This window comes from Typopeltis vanoorti, chromosome 5 (assembly GCF_054136105.1).
Source record: "Typopeltis vanoorti isolate ZY-2024b chromosome 5, IOZ_Tvanoo_1.0, whole genome shotgun sequence".
NCBI lineage: Eukaryota > Metazoa > Arthropoda > Arachnida > Uropygi > Thelyphonidae > Typopeltis > Typopeltis vanoorti.
In genome coordinates, this window is record NC_143553.1 from 78,894,695 (window position 1) to 78,918,599 (window position 23,905).

Genomic DNA, 23,905 nt, shown 5'->3' on the forward strand with positions numbered 1-23,905 from the left:
TGGATAAGTCCATGACTCCCGGGAGGACTCTTGTAGCAATAACAATAATAATCCGTTCGCACGCACGTTCCTTTATACTTTGTTTCGTCACACAACTGAGAATATTCCTCTTGCAGATAATTGCGATAAATGTTACAGATACACCATTTATCAAACATTTCTCCTGGTGGGTCAATGCCTATAATTCACTGCAGGAAATGCAATAGTCGAATTCTTTAGTGTACTAAATACCACCTTAATGATGTTACGTTAACGATGGAAATTATATTACATATTTTATTCTTTTATTAATAATATATTTATAATTACAGTGAATTCAATAACTCTGTGTTCGTTAAACAAAAAAAAAATTATGTATTAGCATTGCTTACTTTTTATTTTAAAAATACATGCGTTTAGAAAATAAAAATAATAAAGTAAACCACTTAGAAATATACAAAGCTAATTCAATTAATTAAAGTATAATTTTTGAAACAATCAAAATTAAACAGATTCTACAACTGGAATCCATGTTTTTTCACCAGTTTCGTGAAGCACTCCTTCGCTGTTGTACATGTACATAGTCACCGGTTTACCGCTTTTACGAAACCTTCCACAACGAGTAGCTTCATCAGTTTTATATGTAATCTTAGAAAATTTAAAATGTGTCCGAATAATATCTGCTGCTTTTTTCACATCTGCGATATTTCGATAGTCACTGGTAAAGAAAAAAATCATTCCTCCCTTATAACGGGAACTCGTGAGGCGTTTCACTCCATAGAATTTTCCCCGATGCACAAGTTCTACTGCCTTCATCCAACTTCGTTCAAGCCCTGTAAGTCCATCGTTGCTTTCTTGGTTAACTTCCCTCATTAGCATCCATTTTCCACTGTATTTATTGTCTTTATCGAATTTATCCTTGTCGTGTTTGCTACAGATTGATTTAAATCCAGGCATTTTATTTGGACAAAAGCAGGCAACTCTAGTTGTAGAACTGGAATCCATCTGGTGAGATAAAGAAAAAAAAAATAATTTCAATAATTTTTCTTCAGCATTTGGACACGTGTTAATTTGCAAAAGTAAATAAAATACGGAAGTGTTAAATTTCATTGTTGATCACTTTCTGCATTGAGCCCGCACTCATTGTTTACTGGATGGAATAACGCTCCAAATTTATAACAAGATTCAATTGTCGCTTCTTAATTATTCAATTGTATCTGCATAATTTTATCTTTTTGGATATTTTAATATTTCTGAGCAGTATTACATTTTAAAAGCTCGGAGGTACACTTTTTTTATCTAATTTAAAGATTATGTTTGTAACATTAACCTGTATTGATCCAATGTACATTAAATCACTATATTCATTGAATAACACTCTTAATTCTGGCCATATTGATATACGAATTGATATGACCATTTTTAATTAATCGATTTGTGAACGTCATTTATCTCATGACGATAATGAATGGTATGTAAAACCCAAACTGAGATGACCTCGCCCAAATTACGAAAATTTCTATTACACTAATAACAAGAAAAAACATTACTTTATTTATTAACATTATTTAAATATTAGAAATCTGAACAAAAAAAAAAGAAAAGAGATGACCACGGCGATCTGAGAAAAAGGAATTATTCCTGTGTGTATCATAACACACAGGAATTATGTTTCGTATCAAGAATAGCGTTCGCCTCTTAGCTAACCCTTATCTCTCCCGGCACTAATGTTCTATTCTTCTTCTTCAAGTGTCATCTCCTAGAAGGAGGTTGGCAACCATAACACGGATCCTTTTTCTTTCTTTTGCTGCTCTGGAACATTTGTGGTAATTCAAGCCAGTCCAGTCCTTAATGTCTTCAAACCATATTCTCCTGGGTTTACCTCTCCCTCCTTTTCCATCCAGTTTCCCTTTCTAATATTAATTTCTAAATGCCTTCCTGTCTAGTTATATGTTCAAAATATTGAAGTTTTCGTTCTTTAATTATTTTCATTAATGTTCTTTTCATTTTTGCTTTCTTTAAAACATCTTCGTTTTCCATTTTCTCTGTCCATGGTATTTTCAACATTCTTCTGATGGGTCCACATTTCGAAAGCCTTCGAATTTTTTTCTCTGCTTCTTTGTTTCGAGTCCAAGTTTCACTGTTGTAGAGAAGGCTTGAACAGATATAGCATTTTATTAATCTTTTTGTTGTGTCTATATTAATATCTCTGGATGTTAGAACAGTTTTCATATCACTAAGGGCTTTTCTTGCTACCTCTATTCTTCTTTTTATTTCTTTAAGGGAATGCCCTCTGTCTGTAAACATTTGTCCCAAATACATAAAAGACTGAACCTGTTCAATTTTCGTTTTGTTACAGTTATGTGTAGTTTCTTATTTATTAGTCCTTTTGAACTTTTAATCCCATTTCTAAGCTTCTCTTGTAAATGTCTGTGACTACGTTTTGAAGATCATCTTCAGCTATAAGGACTGTGTCATCTGCATACCTGAAGTTGTTGAAGTTCCTACCTCCGACTTGTACACCCTTCAATTCTGAAATATCTTTAAAAACTTGTTCAGTATAGATATATTATACAGTAAGGATGATAGGACACATCCTTTTTTTACTCCTTTTTTGATTTCAAAGTTGTCAGAATATGCATTTTTATATCTTATTAAGGTCATTTGATTCCAGGATATATTTGTAATTATTCGTAGATTTTTTCCATTTAACCCATTATTCTCTAGGATCTCTATTAATTTCTTGTGATCTATTGAATCAGATGCTTTGGTGTAATGAATAAAACAAAGATATATGCTTTTCTGGTTGTCAAGGCTTCTTCCACATAATGTTTTCAAATTGAAAATTCCTTCTCTTGTACCTTTTTGTCTTTTTGAAAACCTGATTGAGTGTCTTCTATTTCTACTGACAAGATGCCTTTTTATTCTTTCTAGGATTATTCTCAGTAGTAATTTTGTAACATGGCTTGTTAAACTTATTAGTCTATATTCTGTACATTCAAACGTTCTTGGAATTTTGGGAATAGTGACAAAGATGGATTTCCTTAGATCACCAGGGATGTATCCTGAATCATAGATGTTATTAAAAATAACCTTTAGGTCATTAAGTGTTTTCATTTACTTTCTTTAACAATTCAATAGGGATCTGATCAGGACCTGGAGTTTTACCTGTTTTCATTTGACTTAGAGCGTATTCTATTTCTTCATATATAATTCGTTCACCATCCATATTTTCTATATCTGGTGATCATGGTCACACAGTTCTTTTCCATATTTATGTTTTCCATCTTTTTATGATATCTTATGTCTCTAGTAGCATTTTCCATTTTGATCTTTTATACAAAGATTATGGTTGAAAATTTTCTTTTTATTTGTCAGGGCTTGGACTGATTTATGCATTTCTTTACTATTGTGTTTCTTGTCCAATTCCTCTATTTCTTTGCATTTTTCATTTAGCCACTTGTCTTTATCCTTCCTGTATTCATTTTTTATAATTTTACTGAGTATTCTATACTGTTGTGTACTTTTCTCTTTTCTTTTTTCGTCTTTCATTCATAAGTTCTAATATTGATTCAGTCATCCAGGATTTTTTCTTATTGTATTTAATTTTGGGGATAACCTCGTTATCTGTCTTATATATTGCACTTCTAAAATTTGACCACCTGTTTTCAATTTCCTTTGTGTTACAAAGTATATTGTCTTCTGTTTTATATCCTACATGATCTAATTTCTTCCTAATTTCTGAGTTAAACACTATTATGTTGTCGGGTATATTCAGAGCTGTGAAGTTAAGTCTTTCATTATGATTATTTTTAGAAATGTTTTTTAGCTTAATTTTTAAAGTGCACACAACAGGGTTATGGTCTGAACCTATATCAGCACCTGGGTATGTTTTTATGTTGGTTATATTATTTTCGTATCTATTATTTATTATTATGAAATCTATTTGGTTTCTAATAGAGTTATCTGGGTTTGTCCAAGTATGCAGTCTGCGCTTTGGATGTTGAAAGAAAGTATTCATTATGCGCAAGTTGTTTTGAATGCAGAATTGTATCAATCTCTCACCTCTTTCATTTCTGTCGCCTAGTCCAAATTTTCCAACAACTGGATTTTCTTCCCCTTCTCCAACCTTTGCATTCAAGTCACACATCACTATGAGTATCTCATTTGATTTTACATATTCTATAGATTTTTGTAAGTTATTATAAAAATCTTCTATTTCTTCATCATTGTGAGTCATCGTAGGGGCATAAACCTGGATAATTATGATGTTAAAAGGCTTTGCGGCTATTTAATTAGTATTATTCTTTCGTTTATGGGCCACATCCCCATTACACATTTAAAGATATCTTTCTTAATCATGAAACCCACTCCATATTCATGCTTCTCTCCACCAGATATACAAATGTAAATCCATCTTTCTCTAGTTTTCCCAAGTTAGGCCATCTTGTTTCACTAATCCCCATCACATCAACTTTAAGTCTTTTTATTTCCTGTATAAGGTTGTCGAAATTCCCTAGTTTATATAATGTTCTCACGTTCCAAGTTTCAATTTTCAAGACTCTGTTTCTTGTTTTCAAACGGGGAATATCAGATGTCAACCTTCCTTTCGGAATTAAGTTGACATCATCATAGAGTGCACTTGCAGCGCTCGTTTTAATTACAATTTCAGTGTCTTCTTCCCTGTAACTATTTACAGCTGCTTGGGACGTTGCAGAGGTTCCAACTTCCAAAGCATATCTTGTAAAATATTTCCGTTTCTCCGTGGTCGACTATAGGATAGAGGACAGTAACGTGGTGAGGCCCGATCTCTTCCACGTCTGCAATAGCCAGCTAAAGCCAGCTAACTTGGCTCACTCTGTCAGCCATCGATCTGTATTCAGAATCTTCCGCCTGCCAGTTGTTTCACATTACTGTTGATATATGAATTCTTTCGCCAATGATGAAACAGCAGATGTCATTACAGTCCTAACATCTCCTACGCTGGCCACATAACGTCTTGGAAGATGCACTTTATAGCTTTCTGCCAGCTCTTTGCTTAGTATCAACTTTGCCATGACTCATTACGACACAATGTTTCCCGGGGGGGTCCACGTGGAGGCATGATGCCAAGGCTTCCTGGGTATGGTCCTCCGGAGTTCACCGAAATATTAGCACTGCCATCTATATCAGTTCCATCAGGGTTTTTGACAGTGTCGTAAGTTGCCAGCCCGCCATGGAAATCCATCCCAGGCTTAACTGTTCTCAACATGCTACAAGCATGACTGATGGCTAGTCAGTCAAGATCCTGGTAGGAGAACACAGCTAATTTCGCCCGAATTATTAGTTCTATTAGTTTTATTAGTTTATTAGTTTACAAAATTCCGTATGTGCGATAAACTTGAAATAAAATAATCAGAAATCAAATCAAGCGTAGCAACTGCTCTCATGAGCCTTTCAAGTTTCAGTTGCACGGTCAGATATTATTATATTGAGAATTTCGCAATTCGCAATTTTAGGATGGCGCGTGCATTTTTCGGATTAGAAACGAAGCAACATTAGTTACCAAAAAATCTTCAAGATCATTTTAAAAATGCGAAAAATCATTGAATACCAAACAGAAATAGTTGGGGGATCTAGTGGAATTTCACATTCGATATTTCAATAATTATTGCATTGCGTAAAAAAGAAATAATTCTTTCAGGATTCCTACATTTTGTTTTTTTTTATTTGTTAAATATATTTAATTTAATATATTTATATGTAACTCCAATTTAAATAATACTACTGAATTTCAGTATTTCAATATATTTTATGTGTAACGTGATGAACAGAGGAGAGTCATTTGGATTCAAAGTAAAACAGATTTTATGTTATTTTGATTCGAAATCTGTCTTATTAATTAATAACATGTGTAACCATTACCTCATTCTCGAGGATGGGATAACGAAACTTTACTTTCAGCACAAATTCTCCTTCGTCTTCGAAATCGCTGCGTTCTATTTCAGGAAAAGTGAAATATCCAGTCTTTCCCTCTGTTTTCTCGAACTCAATGATGTTTCTGTAGTCGTTCGTGTAAAGAGCAATCACTCCACTTGGACCTTCTTTCGAAAGACATTTTGCGTCCTGTAAAACTCCTCGGTCGACTAGTTCTAAGGCCTTCGACAATCCCGTCTCAAGTTCTGTTTGCTCTGTGCCGTCTTTTTCTTGATTGTTTAGCGACACCAACCATCTTCCTCCGTATACCGAGTTCAAAATGTCTTCTTCAATCATTTCCAGTAATTGTTCACATTGTTCTGATTTTGTTGAAAGTCTGCATTCAGGATCGGTAGATACTTCCGCCATCTAGTGAGATAAAGAAACAACAAATCTCTAAGGTTAGTAATTAAATGTTGTAATTTGTGTGGGATTATTTATAAAGTATTCATTTCAAAAATAAAGATACTCAACTAATCCCTACGATGTGATATTAGTCTTAGTGCAATACCTGTATTTTGGGGGCTAAATTCAGGGAAAAAAACTTAGTTCACCTACATTATGAACAGCACTTTCACAATGTAGGAAATATCGAATCATCACATGATTGTCAGTTTGTTGCGTTTAGTGTATTCAAGGATGAGTACAACATGCTTAGTTTTCTCTGATATCACCGATCATAAATTGGGTGAATCCCATTCCACTGTTTCGTAGGAATTATAAAAATATATTCTGAGTTTGAATATTAAGTTTCGTAATTATGATGGTGCTGATCAAAACTGATTTTGTAAGTGTGTGATTACATCAATTCAATTCTATATATTTTTACCCAGTTACATCAACGTTGTTCCCAGTGTTATCAGAAGGGCTCGTCAAATTATTCAATATCTTTCTAGTCACGAAAAATAAAGCACACTCTCAAGACCCACCAGTTTTAAATGATATATCTGAATAAATCATAGGAGTTCCATAATCTCATTATGGTAGTTACATATTTAATTTTTGAAGGTAAAAAGATATTTTTAAAAGATTTTATTTTATTAAATAAAATCAAATAAAATTAATTTGCTAAATATTGCGAAAAAATAATAATTTTCAACTTAAAATATATATTATCTTTCTCAGACTGATTAAGAAAATTTAAATTTCAAGCACTAAATATTTTCCTGTTTTCCAGTAAATAATAAAACAAAAAACTGCTTTTGCAAGTCTTAATTTCAAGAGCCCAACTGCGGTGTCCCATCGAAAGTGCATTCTATTTCCACGCTACTTTTCACCGGCTCATTATCAGGACCTTCCGATGGAATGCTGTTCTTCACTCACTGCGACTTGGTTTATACCAAATTTATTATCACAATTATTCCATTTTGTTACAGAACTACAGACTCATACTGCAATTATTTCGAAGTATAGCATTATCAGCATAAAGTAAAGAAATGCATTAAGTTGAACATTTCAATTTTGATATCAGACCAGAAGCCACTTTCATTCATAAAGTGTAGGATCCATAGAGATGATGAATAGCATTGGAGATAATGTATTCGCTTGTCTCGCACTTGATTTAACATCAAATCAACTTTCTATTCCTCCTTCAGTTCTATTTTCTTGAGCCATTTTTCTTGATCCTAACACTACGTCAATAGTAGACTAACTATGAAATCATGGGATTTAAAATACGCCTAGAAAACGCCTTCCGATATTGAACCTATAGTGGCTTTTCTTGTGTAATCATTAGTCGTGTTTAATTCAGCTTATTGTTGTGCTTATACTTATAGAGTATTATAATGGCATTACATTGAGAAGAATAAAAAGATTTTTGTCTTCCCCTTCAAATAGGATTAAAACTTTATGTCACAATGGCAATTTAAAGTAGTTTTGTCAGTTAAAGTACAATTTATTGCGTAACAACACGAATTTATTAGACTTTAAATTAAGTAAATTACACTTACTGATTTCACCACCTCAAATAGAGCTGGTGTCTTCTTCAGGGTTAACACATCAAAAAAACTATAACTAAATGGATCAAAAAGTTGATAAAACACTGCAAAGACGTTACAAGAGAAATAAGTAAATTAATGTTAAAAAACAAACGTAAAATTTGCAACTAAAGATTGAAGATTGTTGACGAAATTTAACTCTCTGATGTTAAAATATTTAATATGTGATTTCCATATGCCACTAAATATCTGTCCTTGGTTTTTATTCAGTGATATGTGCGAATCGGTGACTGCAAAAGATTCTGAAGGCTGGAATAAACATTCTTTTCTATATAAAGGATGGTTGAGTTGAAAAGTTCCAATCAGGTGCATGGTTGGTATTCAAATTATGAATTGCCAAACCAAATTTGTCTCTTCTTCGGTGTTCAACATCTGCAACATGTTCCTTCCTTCTCACCTCAAGTCCACAGTTTGCTGTCCGATATACTCGTAGGCCAAACCACATCAGCATGGAATTGTATATCCACCTGAATGTTATCTTTGGAAGACATTAAGACGTTATGAACTGTTGGAATTGGTTTAAGAGTTACTCTGATCACGTGGCATTGGAAAAGAAATACCATTTTAATTGTACGTCCAATTTTTCACGTAGTCTTTATGTTCCCCTCCTGTAATCTACTTAATAATAGTTTACTTTAAACGTTGTTCTCCATAAAGATTTCAGTAGGGATGTAGAATAAAGAAAAGAGTAACAACAATCACGTAAGGAAATTCTATTTTGTATAAATAAAAATAAAATAATAATGGAATCAAACTTTGTCCATTTAAATAGTATGTGGATTTGAAACCAAAATTGTAATCCTTGTCTACATTTTAATAGAGGTACTAATTAACAGCTTTCATTAATATGTCCATTAAGTGAAAGCAAAAGTATCATTAGGGATTATTTTCCTCATTTTTTTCTAACACAAAATAAGATAAATCATTAAAAGTTTATTTATAAATTAAACTTAGAAATATTTTACCGAATTTTGCAAGTGCAAATAATTTTATTCAAACAGACACTGAGGTGGCTGTGGAAATTTCGAAGAATTTCAAATAATGAATTTCAATATAAAAAGTTTCTCATCAAAAGCCAAGAAATGATATGCTTACAGACGGACAGACTGAACAAATCTGATATTGGCTGATGAAACATACTTAAAACGGAGACCTGATTAACATTGTCAGAGGCTAGTATTTTATTCACGATATTCTCTATCCATCCATTCATTCCTCATCCGTCCAAGACGGATTGAGTCCCCTTGATTTGTTGGCTTTAGGCAGTATAATGCAACCGACTTGTTATTCCTATGCTGATAAGCATTTTGTGTCAAGCAAAGGACTCTTCTATACTGAGCAAGAGAGACTTTACTTTCTCCAAATTAAGTGGATATTGAATCCAACATTATTTCAAAGCCGAACAGAGAAACTACAAGAGTTTCATGCCATGCCGAATAGAGATAGAAACTATAAAAGTTTCGGCTATAAAAGATAAGCTTTACTTTCTCTTTATATAAACATATATCTATGATATTTGACAATACGAAAATCTAAATCTGTGAAGAAAAACATCTCAGTATTTACGATATCTATTTTCATATTAGTTTTCTTTGATAAAGTTATTTAGTTATTTTCCAAAATTGAATAGAAGCTGTGAATATTACAACAATCTCTTTAAACAGAGTCTTCTGTGAATGGCATTAGGAACTGTTACCTCTTCAATTATTTTATATATAAAAGATCTTTAAATTATTAAAATAAAAATTATATACGTGCATACTGTAAGATTATTATTGTGTAGCTATTATAAATTATACAAATAACTGTTTGGTTACTTACATTATATTCTTCAATATCAACACTGCATAAAGAAATTCGATGTATTCCTTATGGCTTGGTTTTAATTTGTACAATTGGATTGGTGCTTCTACTTACTTATATGCAGTACAACACGCGAAGTGGTTATACTTTCGGAACCACCTCCAGGATATACACTTTTATCATTAATTTCTCGTGATTGCAGATAAGGGGAACTTTTTTTAAAGAACTCTTCGCAGTATCAGTCCAATTCAGTCTATTTGAACTGGACTTTATACTTACGATTTATCATAAAAACGATATTACGGAAACGTTTTGGTAATGTCTTGTGTTTCCATTTGTTAAGGTTATTCCGAGAATATCTACAGTTGTATTAATATTGGCTCTTTTGCTGATTACATAAAGCTGTTAATGCGTTGAAGAACTATGTCTACAAAACGTACAATACACGAGCAACAACTGTCAAATATGCTTCTACACTTCAATTGCTAGCTGACCCCACTTCTATTACCATTCACCTTTCACTTCATTTCCGTCTGTTCTTTGGAACAACCCTCCAAATGCAGCTTTCACCAAAGCCTAAAATCTCCAGCTATTCAAGAAGAATGTTAAAAGATTACTTTGTTTTCCCCGATGACTATATATGGCATTGATTTGCTGTAGGTTTATATTCTCTCGTGTATGAGTGGTATAAAATGTGCACGTGCTAAGATTCAGTTGAATATTTTTACTTACTATGCATTTGATGCAAATACTATCCTTGTGTGCCACTTTGGCTTCATTTTCGATAGGGATTTGATTGTCGCTGTTTACCTCTATACCATTTATAAATACTTGCTACTTTATCCTAAACCATTAAAGAATATCCATCATAATTTCACTGTAAATATCCTTGAGGTCGTGGTTTTAATATCAAACTTCAAGCTTCTCCAGTCATTAACCAAGTGATCAAAATTCACAATAAAAATTGTTAAAACCATTTGGACAACTACTCTGAGCAATGTAACTATAAACGCGAAGGTGATATTTGTCCTCCATTGAAAAGAAATGCATTTCAGTCACATCTAGAATGGAAGGATCGTATACAAGGACCAATGGATTTCAATCAAGGAATCTCGAGTTTTTCATTCATATAACATGCAAATGAATCAGTTTAAACTGACAATATGGTCATAATACACTAACAATACATTCCCAGTTTGGTGATAATACACTAATAGTACAGTCCCAGTTTCTCGGCATAAGCAGACTAAGTGTCTAATGAACTGCGGAACATATGACTTATCTAATATATATGTAACGGATTAAATAAAATTAAAAATGAAGGCTGCTGCGATAATGTCATAAATAAAATGCCTAAACAAAACAAAGCCATATTAACTAAATTCAAAGATAATCATCAATAATGGCATCTATAATTAAATATTCAGTATCTTTAATTTTCTTTTTATTCATTCATTTCAGTCAGTAAATAAAACGAGGGGGAAAATAAGCTAAATATCCATTGAGGTAGTTCACTTCACCAACATGTATATTAGCATATCAGTCCATCTATATTCAAAGCAGATAATCTAAACTGCTTTTCCCCTTTACTTTGAAAGAGTTTGTAGAAATTAGTCTAATCTGGACGAGGAATCCCAACTACTTGAAGGTGTAGTTTTGGTTTCACTACTACCGTTATCTCTGTAATATTTGAAGGGGGGAAAATCGCTTAACGTTACTGTATACTGTTGCTATTTGACAACTGTCGTTGTTTCACAAGAGGCTATTACATCCCATTCAATTTGCTCTTATCGGATATGCATGCACAAGGTGTGATCGCTCTAGTAATCAGTAGCAGGCTTTTAAAATTTTCAACACATAAACTTTACTCAACATCTTATTATCGGCATTTTATTTTGACAGAGTTTTAACCAAAAAAGTTCTCATTCATTTTCGGCTATCTGTCTGCATGTGTGTGTGTGTGTGTGTGTGTGTGTGTAAAACGGAATGAATTAAAGGCCACTTAATCGATTGTTATTTTTTGAAACTTAACAAATATATTAAGCTAGTTGTTGGAAGTTTCTCCACTCGATTATACTACATGTTTACAGATATGTACTACAGACATACAATGCATAGCATTATACATGTCCGCAAGAATATGTGCTTTGCATTATGGGATACTAAGCCAAGTGATGTGAAGTTATTAGCCACTACATACGTGTGATCCAGTCTTGAAAATACTTCAGGCGCAAACTTTGTTTGCTAACACTTGGATAAAGGATTAAACTAAGAATATAATTTCTTAGTATCTGTAAGTTATAAAATATGTTAAGAATTATTGCTAAAATAGTGAATGCATCATTCTTCCGGAAGAAATGGAATGGAAGAGGAATGCCATAATTTGTCATTTTCTCTTTGTTTACTTGTTTAAAATTTGTTGCAACAATGAAAATGACAACTAAGCAATGTGTGTGTGTGTGTGTGTGTGTGTGTGTGTGTGTGTGTGTGTGTGTGTGTGTGTGTGTGTGTGTGTGTGTGTGTGTGTGTGTGTGTGTGTGTGTGTGTGTGTGTGTGTGTGTGTGTGCGTGCGTGTGCGTGCGCGTGCGAGCGTGCGTGTGCGTGTTCTTTGAAACTACTTTACTTAGTTTCAACAAAGCCTAAGCATTAGTAGTGTTGCCATTGCTGTGTTATTATAAGTGATTTGGCATCAAATTTGTAGGATGAACTTAAATAACGACATCCTGAATTTCAGAACGATTTAATCATCAAACCTGTCTGAGAAGGAAGTGAATTAATTTTTTTGGTCCAATTGGGTTCAATTTCTGGGAAGATCGTAAGTAAAGTAGGAAATAATATATTCCAAATTTTGTCGAAATAGGGTGAATTGGTGTGTATAGGTGCTTTCGAAGGCCCTATTTCATTTGTTTACAATCCTTATCATTTTTTCCAACTGTACAGCAATACTGTATTTAACAGACCTTTAAGAATGTAAGAAAAGCTAAATCTCATCTCTTTCAAGATACCTCTACAGACAGCGTTGGATGTCGCAGTCTGTCGAGATTACTGCGATGCAGAGGAAACAGAATAAAGAGAAATTTAAAAACAAAATGGAAAGATGGTTTTGGAGTGTCTGAATTTTTAAAGTGCTCGAGATTATTAATAATAATAAATGGATTCATTTCTTCCAGTATGTTAGGTTGTGTTCTGTAAAACACATCTGCCGAGTACAATGGTTTGCCGTTAACATTAAACTCACAATCAGAGTCTCAACAGGCTGAATTATTTCCAAATGAGTCTCCTAAGCAGCCTCAGTGACTGAATCACTCACAGTAAGGAAAACTGGTTTCACACTCGAAAGTAACTATCGAACAGCAATCGTAAAGTATATTACATACATAGTAAATAGCGGTTAACCGTGTACATATCTTAAGAAAAAGAAGGAAAAAGTTTTTTTTGCTTCTTACAAAGACATTGGTAGACAGCATATAATAAGAACCCATAAACAACATTTAAATCTGCGATTGTCACGTAAGATACGTTTAATACTTGAGTATCGATCATCATAGCTGCATGAGAAATAAAACACACTATCAGAATTCAAAAAGAGCGATGCACATTTATGAATATGATCGACAATAAGAAATATATACATCAAGGAAAATTAAAACTGCTGAATAACATTAATGGTGGTTATTTCTCATAACTTAGAAATAAGCGTACAACAGTTCCGATTTAAACACTGAAGTAATAGTTCATGCTTTTTCAGAAAGAAGCGAATGCATTTAAATCTACCTGAGCAGAGTTTCTTGAGTCTGATTTCAACGAACTCTATTGAGAATTTCAACGAACTCTATTGGAATGAGACTCAAGAAATGGGAATCAAATTAAAAGTGCAGGCATACTCCTGCCTTTTAATTTGCCGCTTTTTCTATTAGATGCACGAAATGGTGTAATATCGCTTTTAAACAGTCACGTGTGTGTAAATGAGTGCACATTTCAGTGAAATACGAACAAAAACGTTTGCGTATTTCACTTAAGATGTTTGATTTCGACAACAAGAGTTTTGTCATCATGGATAACTGCGTCATTAATTGAGGTAACACTTTTCACTTCACTAATTACATAATCTTTTTTTTTTTAACAACTGTGACAACAGTAATATTGCGAGGTAAGATTAGCCAGCGAACTATTTCAGTGTTCGATAAACCTCGTCACTAAATCTAGTCATTTTAAGCTTAGAATGTAATTGGGTTTAGCGTCATCTTTTCACTGGAAGCAACAGCACCATTATTCTGAATCATGTCTGACATTATTAGTAATAATAATACAAAATAATAGTTATAAACGGCTTATAATTCAAAGCAAAACACAGATGTAGCAGGCAGTGACATTGTGGAAAAAAAACACTTCATCGAAACGGAAGGAAAACAGAGCATCGACTGAATCCCCAAAACCGTCGTATGAGCGGATCCTTGTTACGCGAGGTCTTACTGTACTTGAAGTCATTTGATGTCTCCAGATTCTAATGTCAGTAGAATGGCCTTCTGTCCCCCCCAAAAATATAACAGAGAAGAACAACATACTTAATATAAATTAGACAGTCTCTCTCTCTCTCTCTCTCTCTCTGTATGTATATGTGTGTGTATATATACTAGGGGGACTACTCCCACCCCCCTGGCACCTATGGCGCCCCCCTGTGTTCCAGACTGGTAGGCCGGTTCTCCTTGAATTCTGATGACTCGAATTTTGAAGACTTGACACTCAGGGTAGCCACTGAGTTTCAAAACGTTTCAAATAACTGACATAAAAAGGCTTATCATATAGAGTAGGTATATATACAATGATATGCTACTAATATCGTAATTTTAGTTGCATGAGAACTACAATTGGCTAACTTATCAAAAACGAATATTAAGGGAAGTACTTGCAACACATGCAAGCAAACAATAGAAATAAATACTGGAATTATTATTATTATTATTATTATTAATAGTGGGGAGATCTATCCACAAGAGGTTGGGCAACTTATAGTACACTAATACCGGGATGAGCAAGAAGGAACTTCGCATTTATCTTCATGACCTGAGGATTGCATTTCTTTCTTGGAAAACACGTAACATGAAGGACTGTTCGAAACGACAGCAGTGGATCGGATGAAGAAGGAGGAGGAGGAGGAGAAATATGTTCTTTGACTTTGAGGATGCACTGTGAGGGAGTGTTGGTTAGTTACTGCACGCTTTCATCTTATTTGACAGAAAGTGGTAGTCCGTGCGGTTAGCTTAGTGGCTGTGCGCTTCGTAACCATATACCTGCGTTCGATTCCCGTCGGTGACGTGAGGAGCTCGAGGATCTTCCTCAGCCATAGCCAAGTTAGCCGGTCTTGGACGTGTATAGCAGGTTTTTTTCCCCAGTTTATCTGGGGTTTTTCATCCCGCAAGAAGGCAAACCGTGAACACACAGGCTACAGTCACTTAATCCCTCATTAGAAGGGCTCCATCCGTCCTAAAGGGCGGTCGAGGAACGGGGAGAGCCCCCACACGAATAAAATAAAAGCAGAGAGTGGTGGGGGGGGTACTTCTCATAAACAGCTTCATACAAGTATTTATAGAAGATTTAGACTGCGGGAATTGAACGCCTGTGTGAAGTGAGTGATCTCTCCTTTCTGTCCAGAATCTTTAGGGAGCTCTAAGTGGCACTACCCCCAGATGTCAAAGTAATATTCAATGGTCTGGCAGATATGTCATTTGTATAAAGTTAAATGTCGTTTGCAGTTAAAGTAACGTCCCGAGTGAAAACGAAAACCTAATTTTTAGAGGATATTAGTAGTACGTTTAATTATTATTACGTGACATCTCCAAAAGGCCCAAAGACTCATCGAGGGAGGCACTTATCTACACCTCTCCCTCTCCACCACTCAATCCACCAAGAGCAAGCCGCAACTGCCATCATCATCTATGCCAACGCCATCTACTGCCCAAAACCACAACCTTCAGTATTTTCATAGACAATCACAAACATCCACGCCCACAGCGGGATTCGAACCCGCAGCCATTCGGATGGAAAGCAGATATGCCAGCCACTCGGCCAACGAGCCGGTATTAATAAGTTTACTAATATATTTAATTTAATGTATTTATTTATATTATATAATTTATATAAGTTTATATTTATTTAATGCGTTTATCAATTCAAGGGCGTAGTGGAAAATAGTTTGGCGTTAAATCAGGTGAGTGACAAGAGTGCACATTATCTCCCCTGTTATTTATTATCTATGGGATCACATTATGAAGGAAAGTTGTATTAAATCTGATATCAAAAGTGATGATGTTAATTTTAGCTCTTGACTTTATGCTGATGATGATGCTATACTTCTAAAAAAATCATGTACAATTTGCAGAATTACCGGAATAAATAAATTAACTGCTGTAATAAATTTGGAATGAAAATCAGCAATAAAAAAGACAAAGACATTGAAAATAGGTCTGTGTATTCAAGAAACATTCAAGAAAACATCAACCGTATCCTGAATGGTGAACCTATCGAAGAAAAACAATTTAGCTTTTTAAGCACAATTTTAGTGAAGATGTCAAATTAAATTTGGATATAGACGGCAGAATTAGTAAAGCTAGTATGGTAGGAAGTCATCTGAATAAATGTTTTGAATAAGAGAGAAGTTAGCTAAACCACCAAACAACCAATATACAAGACAGTATTCAAACCAATTCTGACTTATGGATCTGAGAGCTAAGTTGGAAACAAAGCACTTCATTGAAGACGGAAGACCACACAGATATGAGAGCCCTGAGAAAGATTAGGATCATATTGGAATGTTAATAAATAGCAGATTTGTAGTACATCATGTAGTATTGTCGTAATATCCCGTACACCCCACTGAGGGTTGATGACAAAAATTTGATTATGATGATTTTATTTATATGGTTTTTAGATTATAATTATTGTAAGTTGAGTAATAATCGTTAGTTTTCAAGTTAATTCTATAATACGCTTAAGTAGACAGCAGTGGAAGAAGGAATAAAAATGAATAAAAACCAGCACGCCCCACGTGGGGCTCTAACCCACGACCCCGAGATTATGAGTCTCGTACTCTACCGACTGAGCTAGCTTTTTTTAATAACAACCTTATTATCAACATTTTTAATTATTTACATCGTAATGAATTATACATACAATATATACATTCGAAATACATCTGTTATACCATCATTTCAATTGAATTTTCATGTTATATTATATCATCATTTTATAATGTAGTAGTTGTTAGATTACTGTTCTCTTAAAATGCTTTGACTTCGTCTACTTATAACAGGGAATCCCACAACAGCCAGCTACACACATTACTTTCTATTACATCAATTAAGTTAAGGTTCCGCTTTGTTAGCTTCTTTTTTTCTCCTCTCAGTTAGGGTTAAGATACTCTTTTTTTTTCTTAAGGAATACACGGTAAAGTATATTTACATACCGCATATATATCACACTTATTATATATTTAACAAACTATATATTCTGCAAATAAATTATATATACCATCTGTACAGTGAAATAACATTCATATGCAATCATGTAGAGAATTTCTTCTATTATATTTCAAGTAGCTGTTATAATCATATACAAAGCTTTTACGTATGTTACATAAAATTTGGCGTCTTGTAATTTTCCTGATAGTTTTTCCTTCTTTTTTTTCAGTTAAACATTAAGGTAGGGGAACACTCTTTTTCCTGCAGTAGGAAATCTGTTCCAAGTGACTCAGGCGTTGTTTCCTTTGATGGAGAGCTAGTATCCTTCCGATTTTACTTCAAATTTTACCCATTTCCACTAGGGAGTGATGAAAATGTCGTTCTGTTGTTGTTTGGAGGGTGCGTCTGATGTACGGTTTGAGGTTAAGTGTGCCCATTCTTCTGTAGTCATTCTTCTATTAATTCACTGGATGGAATTGGTGATCTCCTCCTGAATGTAGTGATGTAATTTCGATATGGTTCCGGGACTGTCTTCTATTCCATACGCTTGGTGGCACCTGTGAGCTGAAATTGCGTACATCGTTAGGATTAGAACTATTGTTTGCGCCTTGTTTAAAGGTTTTCCTTTTAGCCAGAATAATATTTCAACGTTGATTAGTTGGATTTCAGGAAGCCATCTTTTAATGGTCTTCCAAGTTACTTCTGCTTGTTTGCAATATATCATTAGGTGGTATAGTGTTTCCGGTTCCTGGCAAAACTGACATGTTGCATACCCTTCAAGAGATATACCTTTAGACTATCCACATCTTGGTTGGTAGGCAGGTATGGTGCACTTTAAAGAAGAAGGTTTTATACCTTAAATGTATTGGGAGCTTGAAGACATTGTTTAATACCGGACTGAGTGTGATTTGTCCTCTTCTTAATTCTCTATGTTATGGTATGGGAAGGTTGTTCTGCTTAGTTTGTAGTATGCTGCTTTTGTTTTTTGATTTATTAAGATTTCAGTGCTGATGCGCTCTGTCACCAATACGTATCCCTCCGCCATCTCTGTAAACATTCTGGGAACTCTTCCGTGAATCTCTGGCATTGTGCTGATTATTCTGTGTGGAAGGCATTTCTGTAGATATGCTATTACGTATCTGTGGTATGACTAAGTATTTGCTGTTTCTGCGGTCTTCGCTCTGTTGATAACTGTTTTTAAGTGGATATTAAATAGACATAGACCTCCGGCTTCTAATCCGTAAAAGAGCGTTGTTTTCCTCATCGGTTCGTACCGAGAACCCCAGATGTAGGTGGCCCACAGCCTGTAGATTTTGTCTGTCCATTGCCCATGGTACGATATGTTGTTCACTTAGTACCAGATGCGAGAGGATAAATATATGTTGCATATTCGCGCTTTTCCTCTTACAGATAGTTGTCTTGGGCGCATGGTATTTATTTTCCACTCAACAGCTGCGTGGAGTTCTTTCCACTGTTCTTCATACGTTACTTGGGCGCCTATTTTAACTCCCAGAACTGGTAAGTATTTTCTGAATTCTTATGCCTTGAGGAATCTCAGGGTTCTTTTCCCATTTTCCTATTAGCATGCAATGAGATTCATTCAGGTTTACTTTAAGGGCAAAAACTTTTGCAAAACCTCTAGTAATTTCATTCACTCTTCTGTTGATGTTTCAGTCTCTAGTGTTAATGTGATGTCGTCAGCATATGCCAATATTTTTGCATGGCTCTCCCCGTGAATGTTTGTTCCCTTGATTTCTTTGTTTGAGTTGATTGCTCCGATGACTGGTTCTAGTGCAAGGACGAAGAGGGCCATAGAGAGGGGATCTCCTTGTCTCACTGATCATTTCATTTTAAAGATACGGATAGCTTCCTATTCACGATTACTTGACTTTCTGCATTCTCGTAGAAAGTTTGCAGCCAGTTCCTAAATTTTGGGCCAAATCCTATTTCCTCTACAACTTTAAATATATATACGTGGCTTATTGTGTCAAAAGCCTTTTCTGTATCCAAGCCTAGAAGGACACAGGATTTGTCGGTCAGATTGTAGTACTCATATATACTGATCTTAAATGAGTAATTGTGTCTGCTATGTTTCTTCCCTTAATTGCACAAGTCTGTGCGGCAGATATTAATTTCTGTACGTACTTCTGTATTCTATTGGACAGGATTTTTGAGATGATCTTGGTCGATGTTTAAAAGAGTTATCCCTCTCCATTGTTTTATGTATTTTGATTTCTCTGTGTCTAAAGTTTTCGGGATAAATGGGACGTACTCTGTGCTGAATCTGTCTGGCTTTATTTGTGTTTCGTATATTTCTTGCGTCATTCTCATAAATAAATGCTCGAATTTTTGAAAGAAGTGCTTCTGAAATTAGTTTTTAAGACCGTCTTCTCCTCGGGATTTTTTGTCTGGTAAATGCCTTACTGTTTGCTTGAATTCTGCTGCTGTTATCGGGACGTCAATTTCTTCCGCCTCCTGTTGGGTTATCCCAGGTCTCTTGTTTTTTTAGCTATTAAAGCTATGAATTCATCACAAGTGTGGTAAGAAAGATAATTTGATCTGTCAGACCACAGTTGGCGTACATTTTCATGTGTGTTTTAAAAAATCGTCATCACACCTCATCAAATTCACTTAAATAATGTAAAAGCGATAAATAATTACCGCAAGAATTTTAAAAAATATCATTTGTATTTCCTTTAAATGCTAGCCCTAATTTACTCAGTAACTTAATGGAAGCATGCAAATAGTCGCAGATAATTTAATTTCGTATTTTGAAAATTAGTTCATAATTTTCATAAAAATAGTCATAAAAGAAACATAACAAAGAGCAGATTTTTACCTTTTTTTTTTAACATTCGTATTGTGCGTGGGTGAGGAATGCTTTTTCTACTTTTATTATTATTATCTTTTTTTTTTTCTATATTTTACATGGTAAGCGCGCAAAAGCCTTAGCATTAGCAAAAATGTTAGCACTAAATCAAAACCGTAAATGTCTTTTGCTTCATAAACTTTCACTGATTGGTGAATCATGCACTTGGGATTACGAACATGTTGTGCCATCTTATGGTCGGATAATGAAACACCCAGTGCATTGCTCACCTCCTACACCTCATAGCGAACAATTTGCTTATCACCGTGTGTTAAACTGTTATTTATATTATCATTTGCATTTTTGCCAGTAGTTTAATTTGAAACCACATGTGATGTTATGCGATAATTCTTAGAAGCGACAACAAATCTTAAATATTTTATCTCTCCTGAGCAAAAAAGAGCCAAACATACTTTGAACAATAGTTTGAACCGTTTATTTAACATTCATTTTTTATTACTATCCTAAAATGATATTCCGTAAATCAAAATTGAAATGCTGAAAATTATTTACGACATGAATATGTGTAAAAGATTATTTCTCATCCAGCAGTGTTTTTGTTTTCGAAAGACATCTGACTTTACCCGGAAAACACTACTAAATGACGTTTTCATTTTCATTTCCGTTGTGAATTATCACAAAATGATGGCTTTCGAAAATGAGCAGCTGCGTTTCGAGTGCGAATCGTTCAACTCATTTCGTTCATGACGTCATTGCCATTCTCGATACAGAAACTATACACACATTGCTTGGAGCGACTGTGTTGATTGTCACGAAACGATGACGTTTTTCGCGATTGCTGTAATGCTTGCATTCCAATTTCATTTCCAATGTTTCTGCAGTTTAGTTCCTGCCATACACTATCTCAGGGAAGTAGCATCCGCATCTTCAATTCCTGCCAGTTGTTTGACTTGCAGAACTTCGCCAGCACCGTCTGTCTCCATAACTCTCTTTTGGGTAAATACGATTTATACGGAGTTTATACGTAAATACGGAGTCAAGTGATTTTATTCTGCAAGAGAGGCGATGCTCTTTTTATTTTTTATTTTTTTTTTTGTTGTTTTTGTATTTTTGGTTAGAGATGCAGTATATTTAGACATTTGTAATATTCAGTCATTTTTTGCCTATTTACTTAAGCGTGCAAATAAGCTTAATTATTTAATAAAATTTATTTTTTAAACTATTGTTCTATTTTATCGTAATTTGCCATATTAAACTTTTCTATAATATTTGGTATATAAAATACTTATTAAATGCTATCATATCTTTTTCAACTAAATTTCAATTTATAACTAAGTTAATAATAAATAACGTCAACTACAATTAAACATCATTTGCTATTTTTCCTGTTATTTTTATAAATTATTTCATTAGAACCAACGAAAAAAGCAAAGGAGGTAGGGAGGCATTCATTCGATTGTAATACGAACTCAATTCTTGTTCAGGCTCATGGATTAAGTTCCCCAATAGGTATAATATCACTCAATTCATATTAAAAGCAAATAATCTATCTTGTTTACTCCCTTTAATTTGAAAAAAAAATGTGGAAATTAGACATCTGTAGATGAGAAATACCAACTACGTAAAAAGTATAGGTGTAGTTTTGGTTTCACCATTATCGTTATCTCTGTAATATTTGAAGGAGGGGGGGATATTTGTTTGACATATGCTTTTGTTTCTTGGCGATAATCGTTGCTTAACACATTTACTTGCGAGCAGTTGATTGTAAGATAATCAGCAGCAGGCGTTTAAAAATATATATTACTAAAGAAATATTCCTCAATGCGTACTTATCGGAATTTTGGTTTCAGAGAGTTTTAATTTCATTTTTTAGTTAATAAAGGTAAGACTACCGTCAAGAGGGATGAACACTTTCATCAGTGTTCGGCTCTGTTTCTCTCTTAATAATTTGGATTCTCTATTTGATGATGTTGGCCATCAAGTTAATCTGAAAAACAGCATCTATTTATCAATCCTTGAAGTGGCTATTTCCAAAGTATTATTTGAGCTTAGTTTCTCAGAAGATCTTAAATATGGTTAGAAATAACAACGATCCAAAGTTTTTTGAAGTACGGCGAATATGGTCTTTAGAGATGCCTTCGATGTATGTGATCCCTTTACTTACAACTTTTCCTTCATTGTTTCCAACTGAACAACAATTCTTTGGAGATCTCTTTCAACGAAAGGAACAGTTATATCTCAACTCTTTCAAGATCGGTAGGATGACATACTCTGCACAGGTGATTTCGATGAAGAAAAAATAGAAGGAAGAAAATAATAATTTAAAAAAGTGCACGATACGTTTCATTTCACAAGGTGTTCGAGTTTATTATTGTTAATAATAATTGCATTTAATGGATAAAAAATGTTAGGTTGTGTTCTTTTAAACACGTTTGTCGAATAAAATGGTGGAATGTTATTTCCAAGTGATTCTTGTGATGAAACGAGTCAGTCACTGACTCCTTTCACAACTGTCGGAATGTTTGGTTTTAACAAATATTTTCCCCCACCTTCTTGGGGGCAAAAAAACGTACTTATACTTATTTGATATTATGGAAATAGTCTGTACATAACGTGGGAAAATGAAAGTTATTAACATCCCATTCAACTGTTATTCAGCTTTTCATGCATTACGTAAATTGAGCACTAAAACCAGTCTCTCTCTCGAAGATAACTATCGAACACTCATTCCATTATAAAACGTATAAACCAATAGGGTAAATTATTATTAATAAAGTTATTAACGGTTAATGTATGTAAATAAAAATAAATAATAAATAGATAAAATGTTTTAGTGACACCGATATTTCTTCGTTTCTTTCAAGAACAGAGTGAGTGTCATAAGGAACCGTAAATAGCAGCGTTTATATCTCGCATTGTCACGCAGGATGCGTTTACTACTCAAATATCGGTCATCGCAGCTGTATGAGAAAGAAAGCACCCTTTCAGAATTTAATAAAGCGGTGCACATTCGTGAATGTGAATATCTAAAAGAAGGAATATACAAATGATTAAGAATTAAAAAGTGTTGAACAGTTTTAATGGTGGTTACTTTAATCTTCTTCAGATAAGGCCAAAAATAACCGAATTTAGTTTCATGGGAACCGCACTGACATTCCCATGGAAGATCTAATATTTACGGAAGCCTTTTGAAAAACACACTTCCATGCTTTTCTACATACTCAACAGAAATCAACAGTGAAATTGTTACTTTGAGTGTATTTCATATTATTGTTTTTAAAAGTTAAATTTATCCTATTTCATGATATCCTTCTATTTTTTTTTTATTACTTTAAGTATTTAGGTACAAACTAGTTAATAACTAGTTGTGTCCTCAAAACTTAGTAGCCAGTTTTTGTAAATGAAACGGTTAGCCATGTGACTGCAAACCGGTCTTTTGTTTTCTACTTTTTTATTTTTTTCGTGCTGCTCAGACAAAGGAAAAACGTCATTGAAAATGACGTTGCTGTCATTCTTGATACCGAAAATACAAACACTTCTGGGAGTGAATGTAATGCATGAAACGCCACGATGATGATGATGATGACGTAGTTCACGAATGCTGTAATGTGTGTGTATTTCAAACTCTCTGCGACTTAGCATTGCTGTACGTTGTCTCACGGAATTCGTTGCTGAACATTTTCAAATTTTCTGGCAATTATCCAACTTTATTTTACCGGCTTTGAAGGGTGGGAAAAAAATGTTAGCAATTTTTTACATCAATAAAAACTTATGAACATTTATTTGCATAACCAAAAGTAGTTCTCATTGCATATCATTTTTATCCTCCATCCATGCATCTTTTCTAAATGAAGCGGGCGTGGGTCGGAAGCCAAAGAACAATT

The 23,905-nt window shown here is 34.1% G+C and overlaps 1 protein-coding gene across 1 annotated transcript in view; it reads right to left on the minus strand.

Moving 5' to 3' along the window:
- Positions 1–316: 316 nt before the first annotated feature.
- The window catches only part of LOC150106575 (uncharacterized), a 33,656-nt gene continuing 10,067 nt past the window's right edge, over positions 317–23,905 (minus strand). The window contains exons 3-4 of the mRNA XM_090392547.1: positions 5,884–6,303; positions 317–984 (exon numbers count right to left, since the gene is read on the minus strand). Of these exons, the coding sequence (XP_090248673.1) occupies positions 484–984; positions 5,884–6,303 (921 nt within the window). The 3' untranslated portion in view covers positions 317–483. The remainder of the gene's footprint in view (positions 985–5,883; positions 6,304–23,905) is intronic.